Raw genomic sequence first — 13,742 nt, 5'->3', positions numbered from 1 at the left:
TGGACACGAAGGAATAAAATCCAACATACCAAAGTGTTCATTATTTAAAGTTAAAATTCCCTATGAATAGACTAATATCTTCACATTTCTTTAAAAAGGAAATTCTGGTGTATACTACTTACTAGAGTTACACATACTCATACTCTGTACAAAAAAATTTTAAGACTAAGTGGAAACAATTTAATGTAAGAATCACACTATTTATATTAAAGTGATTTTAGTTCATAAGGGTTAAAATGATACAAATTGATGACATGGCAACATCTACAGTTTAGACATAAGGAGTTCAAAATATTAAACATGATCAAGCAAAAACAATTTAGATAAACAAGGGAAACTGCATGGACCAAGAAAGCATTAAGAATCTTCAGTCAAAAAAAAAAAACAAAACAAAACAATTGAGGTAAAAGTAGATTTGAACAGTATAATTAAAAGAGATTAACGATAAACATACTTTGGCAACCTGATGTGAAGGACTGACTCACTGGAAAAGACTCTGATGCTGGGAAAGATTGAAGGCAGGAGGAGAAGGGGACGACAGAGGATGAGATGGTTGGATGGCATCACCGACTCAAAGGACATGAGTTTGAGTAAACTCCAGACCTTGGTGATGGACAGGGAGACCTGGCATGCTGCAGTCCATGGGGTCGCAAAGAGTCGGACATGACTGAGTGACTGAAATGAACTGAACTGAATGATAAATATGATAGATCTATAAAAATAAATATACCTAAGCTTTTACCCTGTGGAGGATATACAATCTCCCGGTACTCACAGAATGTTTATAAATATTAATCTCACATTGAGCTGTAAAAAATAGTGTAAATTTCGAAGGGCAGAAATTGTGAAAGCCCAGTTATCTTTTTAAAATAATAATTAAGCATAATAAAAAATGCAGGAATTAGAAATGTACAAACATTTTCTTTAAAAATTAATTAAAAATGCTTCCAAATTACAATTACATACTGTATGGAAATTATCAATAATAAGAACAACCTAGTTTATAAATCCATTCATTCAATTTTATGTCAGTCATTGAGAAGTTAGGGATAAAAGACATGGGATAGAGTGAAAATTTTAGCAAAGGATAATCGATAAGTTGAAAGCTTTTTCTTAATTAATAAAAAAGAAAAGGAGAAAGAAATGGTCAAAAATCACTTTCAGTTCCCAAACTAGCAGAACATCAAAATAAACCTATAATAATGGAAAGTAATACATTAATAACTATAAAAACAATTATATTAATTTATTAACCGGAGATAAGAATGATGTATAAAGCTAAAACGTTACTCCTTCATGAAGGTATAAATGTAGCAACAGGTTCTGAAATAAACATAAAAGCAAGTTATGGAAACTGCAGAGAAGAAAACAATAGTCTTTTGAAGAGTGAGGAAGAGAATGGAAAGCTAAACTGTCTCCTAATTTGAATGTTAAGACTGCACTTTAATATGGTGTTGAGCTATATTTTTCCAGAATAAGTTATCACGATTGACACATAGGAGAAGAAAACTCCAGAAAGAGAGAAGAGCACTAAATTCCTAAAGAGAGTAAAACCTAAGTGTTTTGAAACACAGAAAGAAAGCCAATGTGCCTGGAGCTTCCTGGGTGCTGAGGAAGATGAGGTGAAATGGACAGTGACAGATAATAACAATGCATTTGTTTGGGAAAATAAAAAAAAGTGCACTCATTCAAACCCTCCTATGCTGTGGGTAGAAATGTGAACTGGTGCAGTCACTGTGGAGAATAGCACGGAGGTTCCTTAAAAAGCTAAAATTAGAGCTATCACACGGCACAGCAACCCCACTCCCAGGCATAAACCCAGAGAAAGACATGGTCTGAAAAGGTGCACGAACGGCGATGTTCAGCGCAGCACCGTTTACAATAGCCAAGACATGGAAGCAACTTAAGTATCCACCAGCAGAGGAACGGACAGAGAAGACGAGGGACATGTGTGCAGTGGAGTTTCACTCAGCCATACAAAGGAACTCAACGGTGCCGTGTGCAGAGACGTGCATGGACCTGGATTGCCACACAGAGTGAAGTAAGTCAGAAAGAGAAAGACAAACATCGCCTGTGTATGCTGAACTTGGAAAAACGGTGGAGATGAACTTATTTGCAAAGCGGAAATAGAGACAGACGTAGCAAACAGACGTGGTTACCAAAGGGGAAAGAGGATGTGAGATGATTTGGGAGATTAGGAGAGACAGAGAGACACTGTTGATACTGTGTATAGAATAGACAGCTAGTGAGAGCCTGCTGCCCGGCACAGAGACCTCTCCTCAGCGCTCTGTGGCGACCTAAATGGGAAGGAAATCCAAAACAGGGGATATGTATACACGTATGACTGATTCACTTAGCCGTACAGCAAGAAACTAACAAAACATTGTAAAGCAACTATACTCCAATGGGTTAATTTTTAAAAAATCTTAAATTATATGTAACTTCCTTTTGGCCCAATACATTCTTTTTCAGGAATTTATTCAGAGACAGTAAAAGACATATTCAAAGATACTGTTATTTTCCAATAAGAGTGTTTACTTATTGTTGCTTTTAACAGAGACCAGTTACGGTGAGTAGAATGCAATCAAGCCATAAGACAGAACCTTGTGCAACCATTAGAAATTAGTAGCAGAATATTTAATATGGAAAATGTTCATGATACAGTGATTTTTGAAACATGCAGTTTATCAAACTGTGTGCTTTTATCATGGGAGTGGTGAGATAATGAGAAATATATCCAGTTCTGACACAGAGCTCCTAAAAGCTTCTTAATTTCCTGTGTGCATGCTCAGTCATTCAGTCGTGGCCAACACTTTGTGACCCCATGGACTGTAGCCTGCCAGGCTCCTCTGTCCATGGATTCTCCAGGCAAGAATCCTGGAGTGAGTTGCCATTTCCTCCTCCAGGGAATCTTCCAGACCCAGGAATCAAACCCAGGTCTCCCACATTGCAGGCAGATTCTTTCTCACTGAGCCACCGGGAGCAACAGTCTTTTCTTCCACTGAAGTACCAATGAGTGGGTTCCCAGATGGCTCCCGCAGGAGGACTGCCAAGACCAAGCCAGAATCAGTCTTGGGATTTTCAGCACCACCCCCCATTCTTGTGAGAAGTGAGAAGAGTGGAAAACGGAGTTAATGACTGATCACGTCTGTGATACAGCCTCCAGAAATTCCCATGAGTACAGGGTTCAGAGAGCTTCCAGACTGGGGAGCACATTCACATCAGGAGAGAGACACATCCCCAACTCCATGGGGACAGAGGTTCCCGCACTCAGACCCTCCCAGACCTCCCCTACGTATCTCTTCAGCTGGCTGTTTACCTGAATCCTTTCTCACCGCCTTTAAGTATTTGCCTGAGTTATGTGAGCTGCCTTAGTAAATTAATCAAACTCAAGGAAGGGGTGATGGGAGTCCCCGACGTGGAGCCCAATCAAGCAGAAGTGATGGGGATCTCTCAGCTGTCTTTCGGAAGTGGGGCGGGGCCAGTCTCATGGGACTGACCCCTCCCTTGTGGAATAGGACACTTTCTCTGGGTAGATGGTGTCAAAATTGAATTAAATTATGGGGCGCCCACCAGTCGTCTCAGATAGCTGCTAGACGTGGGTGACCAAAAGTGTCAGGAGTCTTTCAGGTCTTCAGTTTTCTTTGGAAATTCTCTGTATTTCTTACAGGGAAGAAACATAGGAGGCAGAATGGACTGAATGAGCTGAGGCTTTCTCCTACAGCAAGAAGGAAAGACTGAGCCCTCCCATTTGAGAAACACATACACAGAACATGGTCAGTAGACAGTGAGCTTATGGGTGAGCTTTTAAACTCTGCGTACATTGCTGTTTCCTTACATTTTTTTCCTATTTTCTAACCTCAATGTACCTGTAAAAAAATATTTGTAATTAAAGAAAGATCACATTAGTAAAGACACAAAGCCAAGAAGAACAAAAGATGTGGCAAAGTAATAACCAATAATTATCATTAATAAATAATAACAATTTGTGCCCTGTGTTTCTTGACATAGGAATAATAATTTAACCATAAGTAGTCATGCTGAAGGTCAAAAATATTCCAACCAAATATCTGCCATAAATCCCTATATTTAGTACTGTAGATGAAAAGTATGGAGTCAAAGTTTTAAGACTTATAAAGTGTGATTCCTTTAGACATCAGAGCTTCTCAAGCTTGTGTGAGCACTAGTCCTAGTATTAAGCACTGCAGAATAATAACGATAATACATATCAGCTCTGGAGTGACTATAGAAATTGTAATCTTACCAAAAAAGTATATTCTGTTAAATAGTTGAGATTTTCTAACAAGAATCTGCATTCTGATTTTGAATAATTTTTAACCGAGGTAGTTCCAATTCTCACTTCCAAATGATAAATCCCTTTGGGGCCATTAACCTGGTCGGGAGGTTTACAGTTCACTTCTATACTATTTTCTTTCGTCCGTGAAGCATTTAGATTATTGACCTTGCTTGGCTCTATCAAAATGAAAAAAAAAAAAAAAAAACAGTGGTTACTTTAACCATTTGTTAAATGAATATTTAAATTACTGAATAATATATGTGAACAATATAAACCATTCTAAGTGCTTATTTGGGGATGGGGAAATTAGGAGATAATGTACATTAAAAAGCTGTTTAAGAAAACATCTGAAAATAAATTACACATCTTTCAATGAATATTAGCACATAAGCTGTACTTGAAGCTCTGAGATGTTTGCGATTCTCCCAAAGAGAGCATGCTGTTCTTATTCTTCAGTCACTCAGTTGTGTCCAGCGTTTTGCAACCCCAAAGACTACAGCACCTCAGACTTTCTGTCCTTCACTGTCTCCTGGAGTTTGCTTAAACTCATGTCATTGAGTTGATGATACCGTCCAACCATCTCACCCCCTGTCACCCCCTTCTCCTCCTGCTCTCCATGCGTCCCAGAATCAGGGCCTTTTCCAGTGAGGTGGCTCTTCACATCTTGTGGCCAAATTATTGGAGCTTCACCTTCAGCATCAGTCCTTCCAATGAATATTCAGGATTGATTTCCTTTAGGATGGACTGGTTGGATCTCCTTGAGGTCCAAGGGACTCTCAAGAGTCTTCTCTAGCACCACAGATTGAAAGTATCAGTTGTTTGGCACTCAGCCCTCTTTATGGTACAATCCTCATAGCTGTACACAACTACTGGAAAAACACAGCTTTGACCATATGGACCTTTGCTGGCAAACTGATGTCTCTGCTTTTTAACACGCTATCTAGTTTTGTCACAGAGAATGTGTAGAAGTAGAAAACAGAGGAAATGAAGAGAAGGGGCAGGGAGGGAAGAGATGGTGATGGGGAAACATCGAAGACCTACAGACAGCTCAGGCCCTCCTTTTGGAAGCACTTACATGACCCTGGAGATACCTGGCTGAATTCTTCATCAGCAACAAATCGTCTTTGTGTCTGTGATAGCATAGGAATTCAGGAAAATAACCAAAGTGTAAAGTTTGAGGACTTGGATTTTTGAAGCATGAACTTAAATGACATTAGGAGCATTTTATACCCAGCCCCGAGTAGAACACCTGTCCTCCGTGAGCCTAGCCCCAGGGAGGGTCTCTGGAGCCCTGGCTGCTGATCTGTATAGGGCTGTTTCTCCTGTCCTGACCCTCAGGGAGTTCACAGTCACCCCAGAGATGGATGGAGCTTTGCACCTGGAATCTGTGATGCCTCCCATTGGTGGCAAGAGCCGAATGAATGTAAAACGGGACTTAAAACAGTACGCAGTTCACTGCAATGAGAAGAAAATGCTGGCAAGGCACTACGGTTTAAGAAGTGCTTGTCATGCGGGTGAAAGTCAGCAAGTGAAAGGTTTGTGAGTGTGGTATTCTCAGGTATCTGATAGCAGTTGAAATTTCCAGACAATAAAGGAAACAATAGATAATTCATTTTTCTCTAAGTTGGTTAGGTACTTAATTGCCTGAACTCTTACACACTGTACCAGCTCATAGGTTCTCAGGTTTCATTCTTACAATTCTGTGATTACACCTAAAGGACACAGAGAAAAGCTCAAATGAGAGCTTTTAAATTGTTGTTTTTTTAATTCTTAAAAACCCTAGATATTAACAAATGTGCCAAGTCAACGTGCTTCCCAAATGAAGAATAAATGTGAACTTGCTGTTTAGACGGTTTAGATTTTGCTTTTCGCCATCCATAGAAAAAAGCATTGAACTTCCTAACTTACTTGTTGCATTTGTCTTAAATTTACAGGTCACATCTCCACTGCGAACTATTTTTCCTGTGACGCAGGCTTGTAACAGCACCTCATAGTCTGTGAAAGGTGTCAAATGGTGCAAATCTCTTTCACTTTGGTTTGTATCCAGAGTGGTGCAATTTGGTTTACCTCAGAAGGAAAAACAGAAACATTTATTAAGTCATCAAAAGTCAGGATTACCACATATTTAACTTGGCCTGTACCATTAAATCATCCTGAGCCCACTCCAAACTGAGTGACTGAAATACAAAAATATTGTCTGTGCCTAGAAGTACATACAGCTATCAGCAAATGTACTGAATGAATGTAATTACTCCAAATAAACTCAAATATTCCAAACTAATGGTTTCATAGTTAATTTGGTACATAAGATATTAATAAATGAGTCCAAGCATATCAGTGAAGATGGTCTATTTTCTTTCTGAGAAAGCACAGCCCACGGCGGATATTATGAAAGTCTTTTTTCCAATACTTTAGTGAAGCTTTTCCTGATAACCTCCAAACTTTGAACTTTGGTATGAGCTACTGTTATGGACTTCAGATACAGAATCCATTTGATCACCGATAACTCCGTCTCCACGTCCTGCTCCTCTGAGCACTACAGGAATTGAGACAATGAGAGAAAGCAGCGGAGTCTGGAGGCCGCAAGAGACAGGGGACTGCGGGTGAGCTGGTTCCAAAGAACCCTTTGAGCAGAGTCAGTGCGTGAGCCACCGTGGAGGCTGGATTCAGCCAGATACCAACCCAGTTTCTGAGAAAAGGGCACACAAAGCCTGAGGTTGTATCCCTCCCTGCCCATCCCTCCCCATCCATTCTGTTCAAGGATTATCACAGGGCAGTCATAAATTTGGATAGCACTGAATAAGAAGGATCTGCACTCGTTACAAAAAATAAACAAGGACTTGTCTGACCACAATAACCAATGCATTACCTCCTTCTAAGCCGATTATTCAAATGCTTTTAAAAACTGTATCAAATGCAAAGGAACAATAAACATTGTTCCATAAATTCCCTCCATATACTCTGGCATTGAAAAAAACTCCATAGTGGAGAGAGAATATAAAAAGTGAGGAATACAGCAAGGGAAAGTGAGAAGGAGATTCAGAAAAGAGAAAAGAAAACCAATGTGCTCACACAGAAACCAAGCAAAGAGAGCTCACAGGAGAGGGGTCCAGCGAGGCAGACTATCCGACTGTCCTGCAGTTTTATCTTCCTATAATTTCCACTTTCCTTTTCTCATAGACATAACTTTTCAAAGTACCATAAGCTCAAATACATGGCAAACATTTCTTCTCCATAGCATTTGAGTCCTCTTATGCTAACTGGAAAACTACATGTGGATGGAGCTTTGCTTTAGGAATTTGATTATTATGATTCAACCAGCGAAAGGCACATGTTATCAAAATATGCAATAACACACTGAAGAGTAATGGCTTTCTGCCTCTTGAAATCTGAAAACTTCACCTACCCACTAAAGAGATGGAACTCTGTGAGATGTTCAGCTCAAAACTACTTTAAACTACAGGGCAAGGGCTGTCAAGAGGGCTATCCCAAGGGCAGAGTCTATTCTGAGATGGTCCACAGTCCCCACTGTGTTCTACAGGCATTTTAGATACCTCGCATCATCCAAGAGAGGTCTGTTCTCTTAAATAGTCCCTCCAAAGGAAGGGCGAGTCCAGTGGTTGGATTCATCATAGCACGTGTTTTGGACTGCCTGTACTTCTGCAGAAGTTTCATGCTAACTAGAACTACGTTCTAAGATTCCACTGGCCGGTAAAGTGCCCTCCATGACTAAATGGGAATATGTTCATTTTTATTTACCCAATTTTGTGTGGGTGCCAGTTGGATCAAGCTATGAAAGTGATTTGTTTGTCATCCAGAACAATGAGTTCAAGCCAGTGCAGCTCACTTACATAATATGTGGAAGACAGCTGAGTATTATCGTCCAGAGATTTTCTTTCTCTAGGCTTTAGAGTGTAACGATTATAAGTAAGAAGGACAAGCAATATTGGGGATGTTTTGAGCTTCGGTCATCTCAGAGGCTGGGGAGTCCATGGTAAGTGGAGGCAATTCTTAAAATCAGGACATACAGGATGCCCATCACGGTTGCTGTGTAGAAAGCTCTGTGGCTCACTTGCTCCCTCCATATATCTAGTGTTTTCCAATTTTAGATTTATCTTTCCTGATATGGAATTAAATTTTCTACAAATTACCTGAAGTAATCCAATAGCAAAGAGAAAATCTATCAAAATAATTTTGAGGTGGTGTCCAGGTAATCTTTCCTTCAGTTGCACTTTTAGCAGAACAAATAATATTCTGAGGTGGTTTTGGTTCTGTTGAGAGAATAAGAAGATAAAATATGAAAAAAAAACAAGACATAGAGAAACCATTTTTCATATTACTAGCATGCATTGTTAATAGTCATAATTTGATTATGAATCAAAGATGAAATTGTAAGAAAGATACCTGCTCTTGTTACATTTTCTTTAGGGATCATTTGGCTCAGAAAGTAAAGAATCTGCCTGCAATGCAGCAGGCCTGGGTTCAGTCCTTGGGTTGCGAAGATCCCCTGGAGAAGGGAATGGCAACCCACTGCAGTATTCTTGCCTGGAGAATCTCACGGATAGAGGCGCTTAGCAGTTTACAGCCCATTAAGTTGTAAAGAGTCGGACACAACTGAGCATATAACACTTCTGTATATCTTCTTTTGTAACTATATGTTTTATAATGTACTAGAGGATTGCCTTGGTTAGTCATTCATTTACTATTCAGTACCTACGTGCACGGAAGAGACCGGCTTACAGTGGCCTCATCTTTGCGCATGTTTGGTATCCGCATAACGGTATCCCTAAGCCTATTCCAAACCCTAACAATAATCAAAGTGAGTTGATAGATTTACATGTTTTCTATACTGTGGGGTAGTTTGGATAGGACAGAAACTGTAAGCTTACCTTTCTGGTTTTTCTTTTTTAAAGGGTAGGTGAGGTAAGCAGTCAGGGAGTGTGAAGTGAGTGAAGAGGTATTAGACTGTAATTTTAAGTCTAATTTTCTAACTTTTCCCCTAGGCAAGTGCTCATAATTCGTATGTTCTAGAAAATTATCCATTTTACCTCACTTTTCATATTGGGTACAAGATTCTTTATAATCTGTGAAATTTCTGCTGTATTTTTAATGTCCTTTTGTTAATGCATGGGGAAAGGTTGTTTTGCTAGAGGTCTATTTTATTATTCTTTTCAAACCAAGCCTTCAAACTGATTAGTAAATTCCTGATATTTTTGCTTGTTTCTTCTTTCAATAATCTGTACTCCAGGCTTTGTTACTGTCTCCTTTCTAACATTTTTGTTTTGTTTTGTTTTGTTGTTGTTGTTGTTCTTTTCCAAGCACTCTCCACTGATTTCATTTAACAGAAGCTAAGTGATAAAAGTTCCCATAAATTATCATTTGATCTTACTTAAGGTACAAATTCCCCTCAAATATGTCTTTACTTGATTTGAGTCTGAATGCCTTTGCTTCTAAAGGTAAATTTAAACCGTTTTATTTATACTAACTTTTGATACGGCGGTTTGTTTAGTCGCTAAATCGCGTCCGACTCTGGCGACCCCATGGACTGCAGCCCGCCAGGCACCTTTGGCCATGGGATTTCCCAGGATTTCCCCAGAACACTGGAGTGGGTTGCCTTTCCCTTCTCCAGGAGATCTTCCCAACCCAGGAATCGAACCCAGGTCTCCTGCACTGCAGGCGGATTCTTCACCAACTGAGCTAGGCGGGAAGTCCAGCTTTCGATATGCTTTGACATTTCTGCTCTTTCACCTACTGTTCGCTACTCGGCCTTTTCTCTCTCCCTCCCCGCCACGTTCTTCCTCTTCCTTCCCCTCCTCCTCCCCATTTTTCTTCTTCTCCTCCTCATCCTCCTCCCGCTCCTCCTCCTTTCTCCTTTTCCTCCTTTAACATGTAGAACATCTTTTATTCCATAACTTTCTTCTACTGATCATACACAACGGCATCTATTCATCTGTCCTTCACATTTTAGTGGTTGTTCATAAACTGCCTCACAATTACCATATTTTCCTAGTAAATTTCTGACGTCAACTGGAGCGTCTTGGTTGTCTAGTCACTCAGTTGTGTTCAACTCTTTGGACGGCAGCACGCGAGATTTCTCTGTCCTTCACACTCTCCTGGAGCTTGCTCAAACTCATGTCCCTCAAGTCAGTGACGCCATCCAACCATCTCATCCTCTGTCATCCCCTTCTCCTCCTGCCTTTAATCTTTCCCAGCATCAGGGTTTATTTCATTGAGTCAGCTCTTCCCATCAGATGACCAAGGTATTAGAGCTTCAGCTTCAGCATCAGTCCTTCCAATGAATATTCAGGGTTGATTTCCTTTAGAACTGACTGGTTGGATTTCCTTGCAGTCCAAGGGACTCTCAAGAGTCTTCTCCACAGTTCGAAAGTATTAATTCTTTGGTGTTCAGTCTTCTTTATGGTCCAGCTCTCACATCTGTACATGACTCCTGGGAAAACCATCCCTTCGACTATATTGACCTTTGTCAGCAAAGTGATGTCTCTGCTTTTTCACTGTCTCGGCTCATTCATTATAGCTTTTCTTCCAAGGATCAAGCATCTTTTGATTTCATGGCTGCAGTCATTATCTGAAGTGATTTTGGAGCCCAGGAAAATAAAGTGTGTCACTGTTTCCATTTTTTCCCCATCTATTTGCCATGAAGTGATGGGAACAGATACCATGATTTTAGTCTTTTTTTTTTTTCTTTCTTTTTTTTTTTTTTGATTTTAGTCTTAAGTCAGCTTTTCCATTCTCCATTTCACCTTCATCGAGAGGCTTTATTTCTACTAATCTCTCTACTTCCACTAAATATGACTGAAGTTTTAGCACTTTTCGATTCCTTCTCCCTGCCATCCTCCAGATGCTGTTATTTTCCAGAATTTTATTTTTCAATTGCTACTAGTTATAATAATCCTGTTAGTATTTATGTTGCTGGCTTCTCAGTAGTAACAACTATTATTTTGCTATCAACAATTCGCTTTATCACTGCTTCTCATTAGCTTCTGTGCTGACCTTACTCCTGTGAGAGGCAGGATTTGAAAGTGGCCCAGAAGAGGCAGGAGACACCAAAAGGAGGAGGCTGCTACAGGAACGAGGAGATGCAATGGGGATTGTGCGAACAAGCATGTCACTTACCTCACAGTCTTGTTTCCACCTGGACCTCACAGCAGCCTACAGTTTGCAAAAACTTCATGGAGGTTTGGATTCTCTGTCATTTATTTCTAAATTCTCACTTTAAAATGGACACAACTCCTTTCTGTGAAACCCCTTCTCCAAATTCATAATATCTTTTTCTATGATTTTGAAAGAATCACAAGACTATAAAAAGAAAAGAAATTTAACATACAAATGTAAGCAATATACTCACCTTCAAAATCCGTTTCAATAGTTTTATTCTGGCTAGTAAGAAGCCATTGATTATAGAATACTTGTGAACTACAAGTATAATTAGTTCTGGGTTGAAGGTCGCTCACTTTAAATGTGTCTTTACTTTCATTTTGAAAATGGCCATCTAAAAAAATAAGTATCGCATATGAGTATATGAATGTAATATATCACACTTAAATTTCACTTTGGTTTTATGTCTATAGCTAATGTCTATTCGATTAAAAACCTATGCAAATAGTCAAAACAATAAGTAGAAGATCCAGAGATCTGCTGCAATAATGTGTGATTTCGCTACACTCATTGTTAAAGAAAACACTGGTAAGTAGAACTCAACTTGAGAGTGTCTCTAATTTAACTGAGGAAATGAGGTGTTAGCTCATCGCTCTCTGTTCAGAGCTGAGACTGCATTTGAGTTAGCCTTTATCTCGCAGATATCTGAGACCATGGCTGTGTCGTCAGTCCGTCATACGTCTGCTCTTGCTTTCCTCATCCTGCTCGTGTCCAAGCTGCATATCTTCCCTGAAACATGATGTCTATAGCTAGTCCCGCACTCCACCCTCTGTGAGAGTGTGTATTTTCGTCTGTGTGTCTTGCCAAATACGGCCTAGCAGGTGGCTTTATGCCAAGGGAGGGAGATTTCATCCCAATAACCTCAAATGAAGAGAAATTAAAAGGTATTAGATCATTAATTATTAAAAAGAAATTCTATCTCGAGTGTCCCCCCTTCCATGAACACCAGCTCATATCCCTTGCAGCTCTGATTTTTCTTTTCCTATTTTCCTCTGTAAAAGTCTTCTGGCAGTTTTTTATGAGTGTTGTTGATGGAAGGCTGAAAAAGGAACTCATGGAATCACATGAAATCGCTTGCTTTCCCACTCATGCTAAGAGAATGAGCATCTTAACTTTTTAAACTCTTCTCTGATAATCTCTTCAGCAATGCCTCCTGAGTAACTGTTGCCAAGAAAATTCTTATAAATAAAAATGATACTGCTATTTCAAAAGTTATTCTTCCAGTGAAGTATGTGTCCCTTTTATGAGTTTGAGTGGTATAAAGAATACAAGTGTTCAATTCCAAACGTATCATGGACTGTGCAAGAGAGAGAGGGAGAGAGACTGAAAGAGAGTGGATGAAAGGAGGGAGGAAGGAACCATTAGATAATATTTAGAGAAACTTCCCACTATAGAAAGAAAAAAAAGGAAACCTCCTCTGATCAATGTTAAATTCTTACCACACTTAAATTTGTATTCAATTTTATTTTCATAACACTTGAATGGTCCATTATAGGGAAAATCTTCATTTTGCCAACGTAAACAAAGGGAAGTATCTGCTTCTTTAGGTTCCACACAGTCTATCAGCTCAAACTGATTAGGATCTGTCAGAATAAAGATACAAAAATGGATGATTAATATTCCATAATGTGTGCCGTATGCTCAGTGACAGTTATTCAAATTATATTCATGATGCAGAATCTGGCAAGAATTTAGATTACTTTTGAAAAGTTGAATAATTCTCAGGGTTTTGCATTTCTTAAGCTGTTATTCTTTTTTTTTTTTTTAGATTTTTGTTTGGGTTCTATTTCTTAAAAGTAGCATAAATTCTAAATGAAATGCTACCAATATATGTAATGCTAATTCATTTAAAATTTACACTACTTTTAAAAAGCAGAACCCAAGCAAAAATCTAGATAAAATTGCATCTTTTGCACATTTTTAAAAACTGGCCTCATTTTGTATTCTCACTTATATTTTCAGTTTTTCCTTTACGCTTTGATTATTTCCATTGACTGGTCACTACACAGAGCGTGTGAGATTCCCTCTGGGTGATGCATTTTTAAAAAATTGTCATTTTGTTTTTATTTGATCATTTATTTCAGTAATATTTTTTAAAAATGAGTAGGCTAAGTTTTCTTCTCCAAAAGCATCAGACGTTTAGCCTACATAAATGTTAATAAGTAAATCAATGATCTTGGATTAATAAAAGACGTAAGAGGCTTAAGAAACTTACACAGCTCCCAAGTCTCGTTTTGAAAACACATTTAGTGAAGGTTGTGCCCCTGAA

At 39.0% G+C, this 13,742-nt stretch overlaps 1 protein-coding gene across 7 annotated transcripts in view; it reads right to left on the bottom strand.

The window, feature by feature from the left end:
* PTPRC (protein tyrosine phosphatase receptor type C) overlaps positions 1–13,742 on the bottom strand; it is a 153,314-nt gene that overhangs the window by 70,107 nt on the left and 69,465 nt on the right. For all 7 annotated transcript variants that reach the window (XM_060396233.1, XM_042229306.1, XM_042229308.1 and 4 more), the window contains 5 exons: positions 12,913–13,056; positions 11,664–11,807; positions 8,449–8,568; positions 6,206–6,364; positions 4,265–4,473 (listed from right to left, as the gene is read on the bottom strand). In XM_060396233.1, coding sequence (XP_060252216.1) covers positions 4,265–4,473; positions 6,206–6,364; positions 8,449–8,568; positions 11,664–11,807; positions 12,913–13,056 — 776 coding nt within the window. The remainder of the gene's footprint in view (positions 1–4,264; positions 4,474–6,205; positions 6,365–8,448; positions 8,569–11,663; positions 11,808–12,912; positions 13,057–13,742) is intronic.

The sequence above is a fragment of the Ovis aries genome, chromosome 12 (assembly GCF_016772045.2).
Source record: "Ovis aries strain OAR_USU_Benz2616 breed Rambouillet chromosome 12, ARS-UI_Ramb_v3.0, whole genome shotgun sequence".
NCBI lineage: Eukaryota > Metazoa > Chordata > Mammalia > Artiodactyla > Bovidae > Ovis > Ovis aries.
The sequence above is the reverse complement of the archived record's forward strand: the minus strand, read 5'-3'. Positions and strand labels throughout refer to the sequence as shown.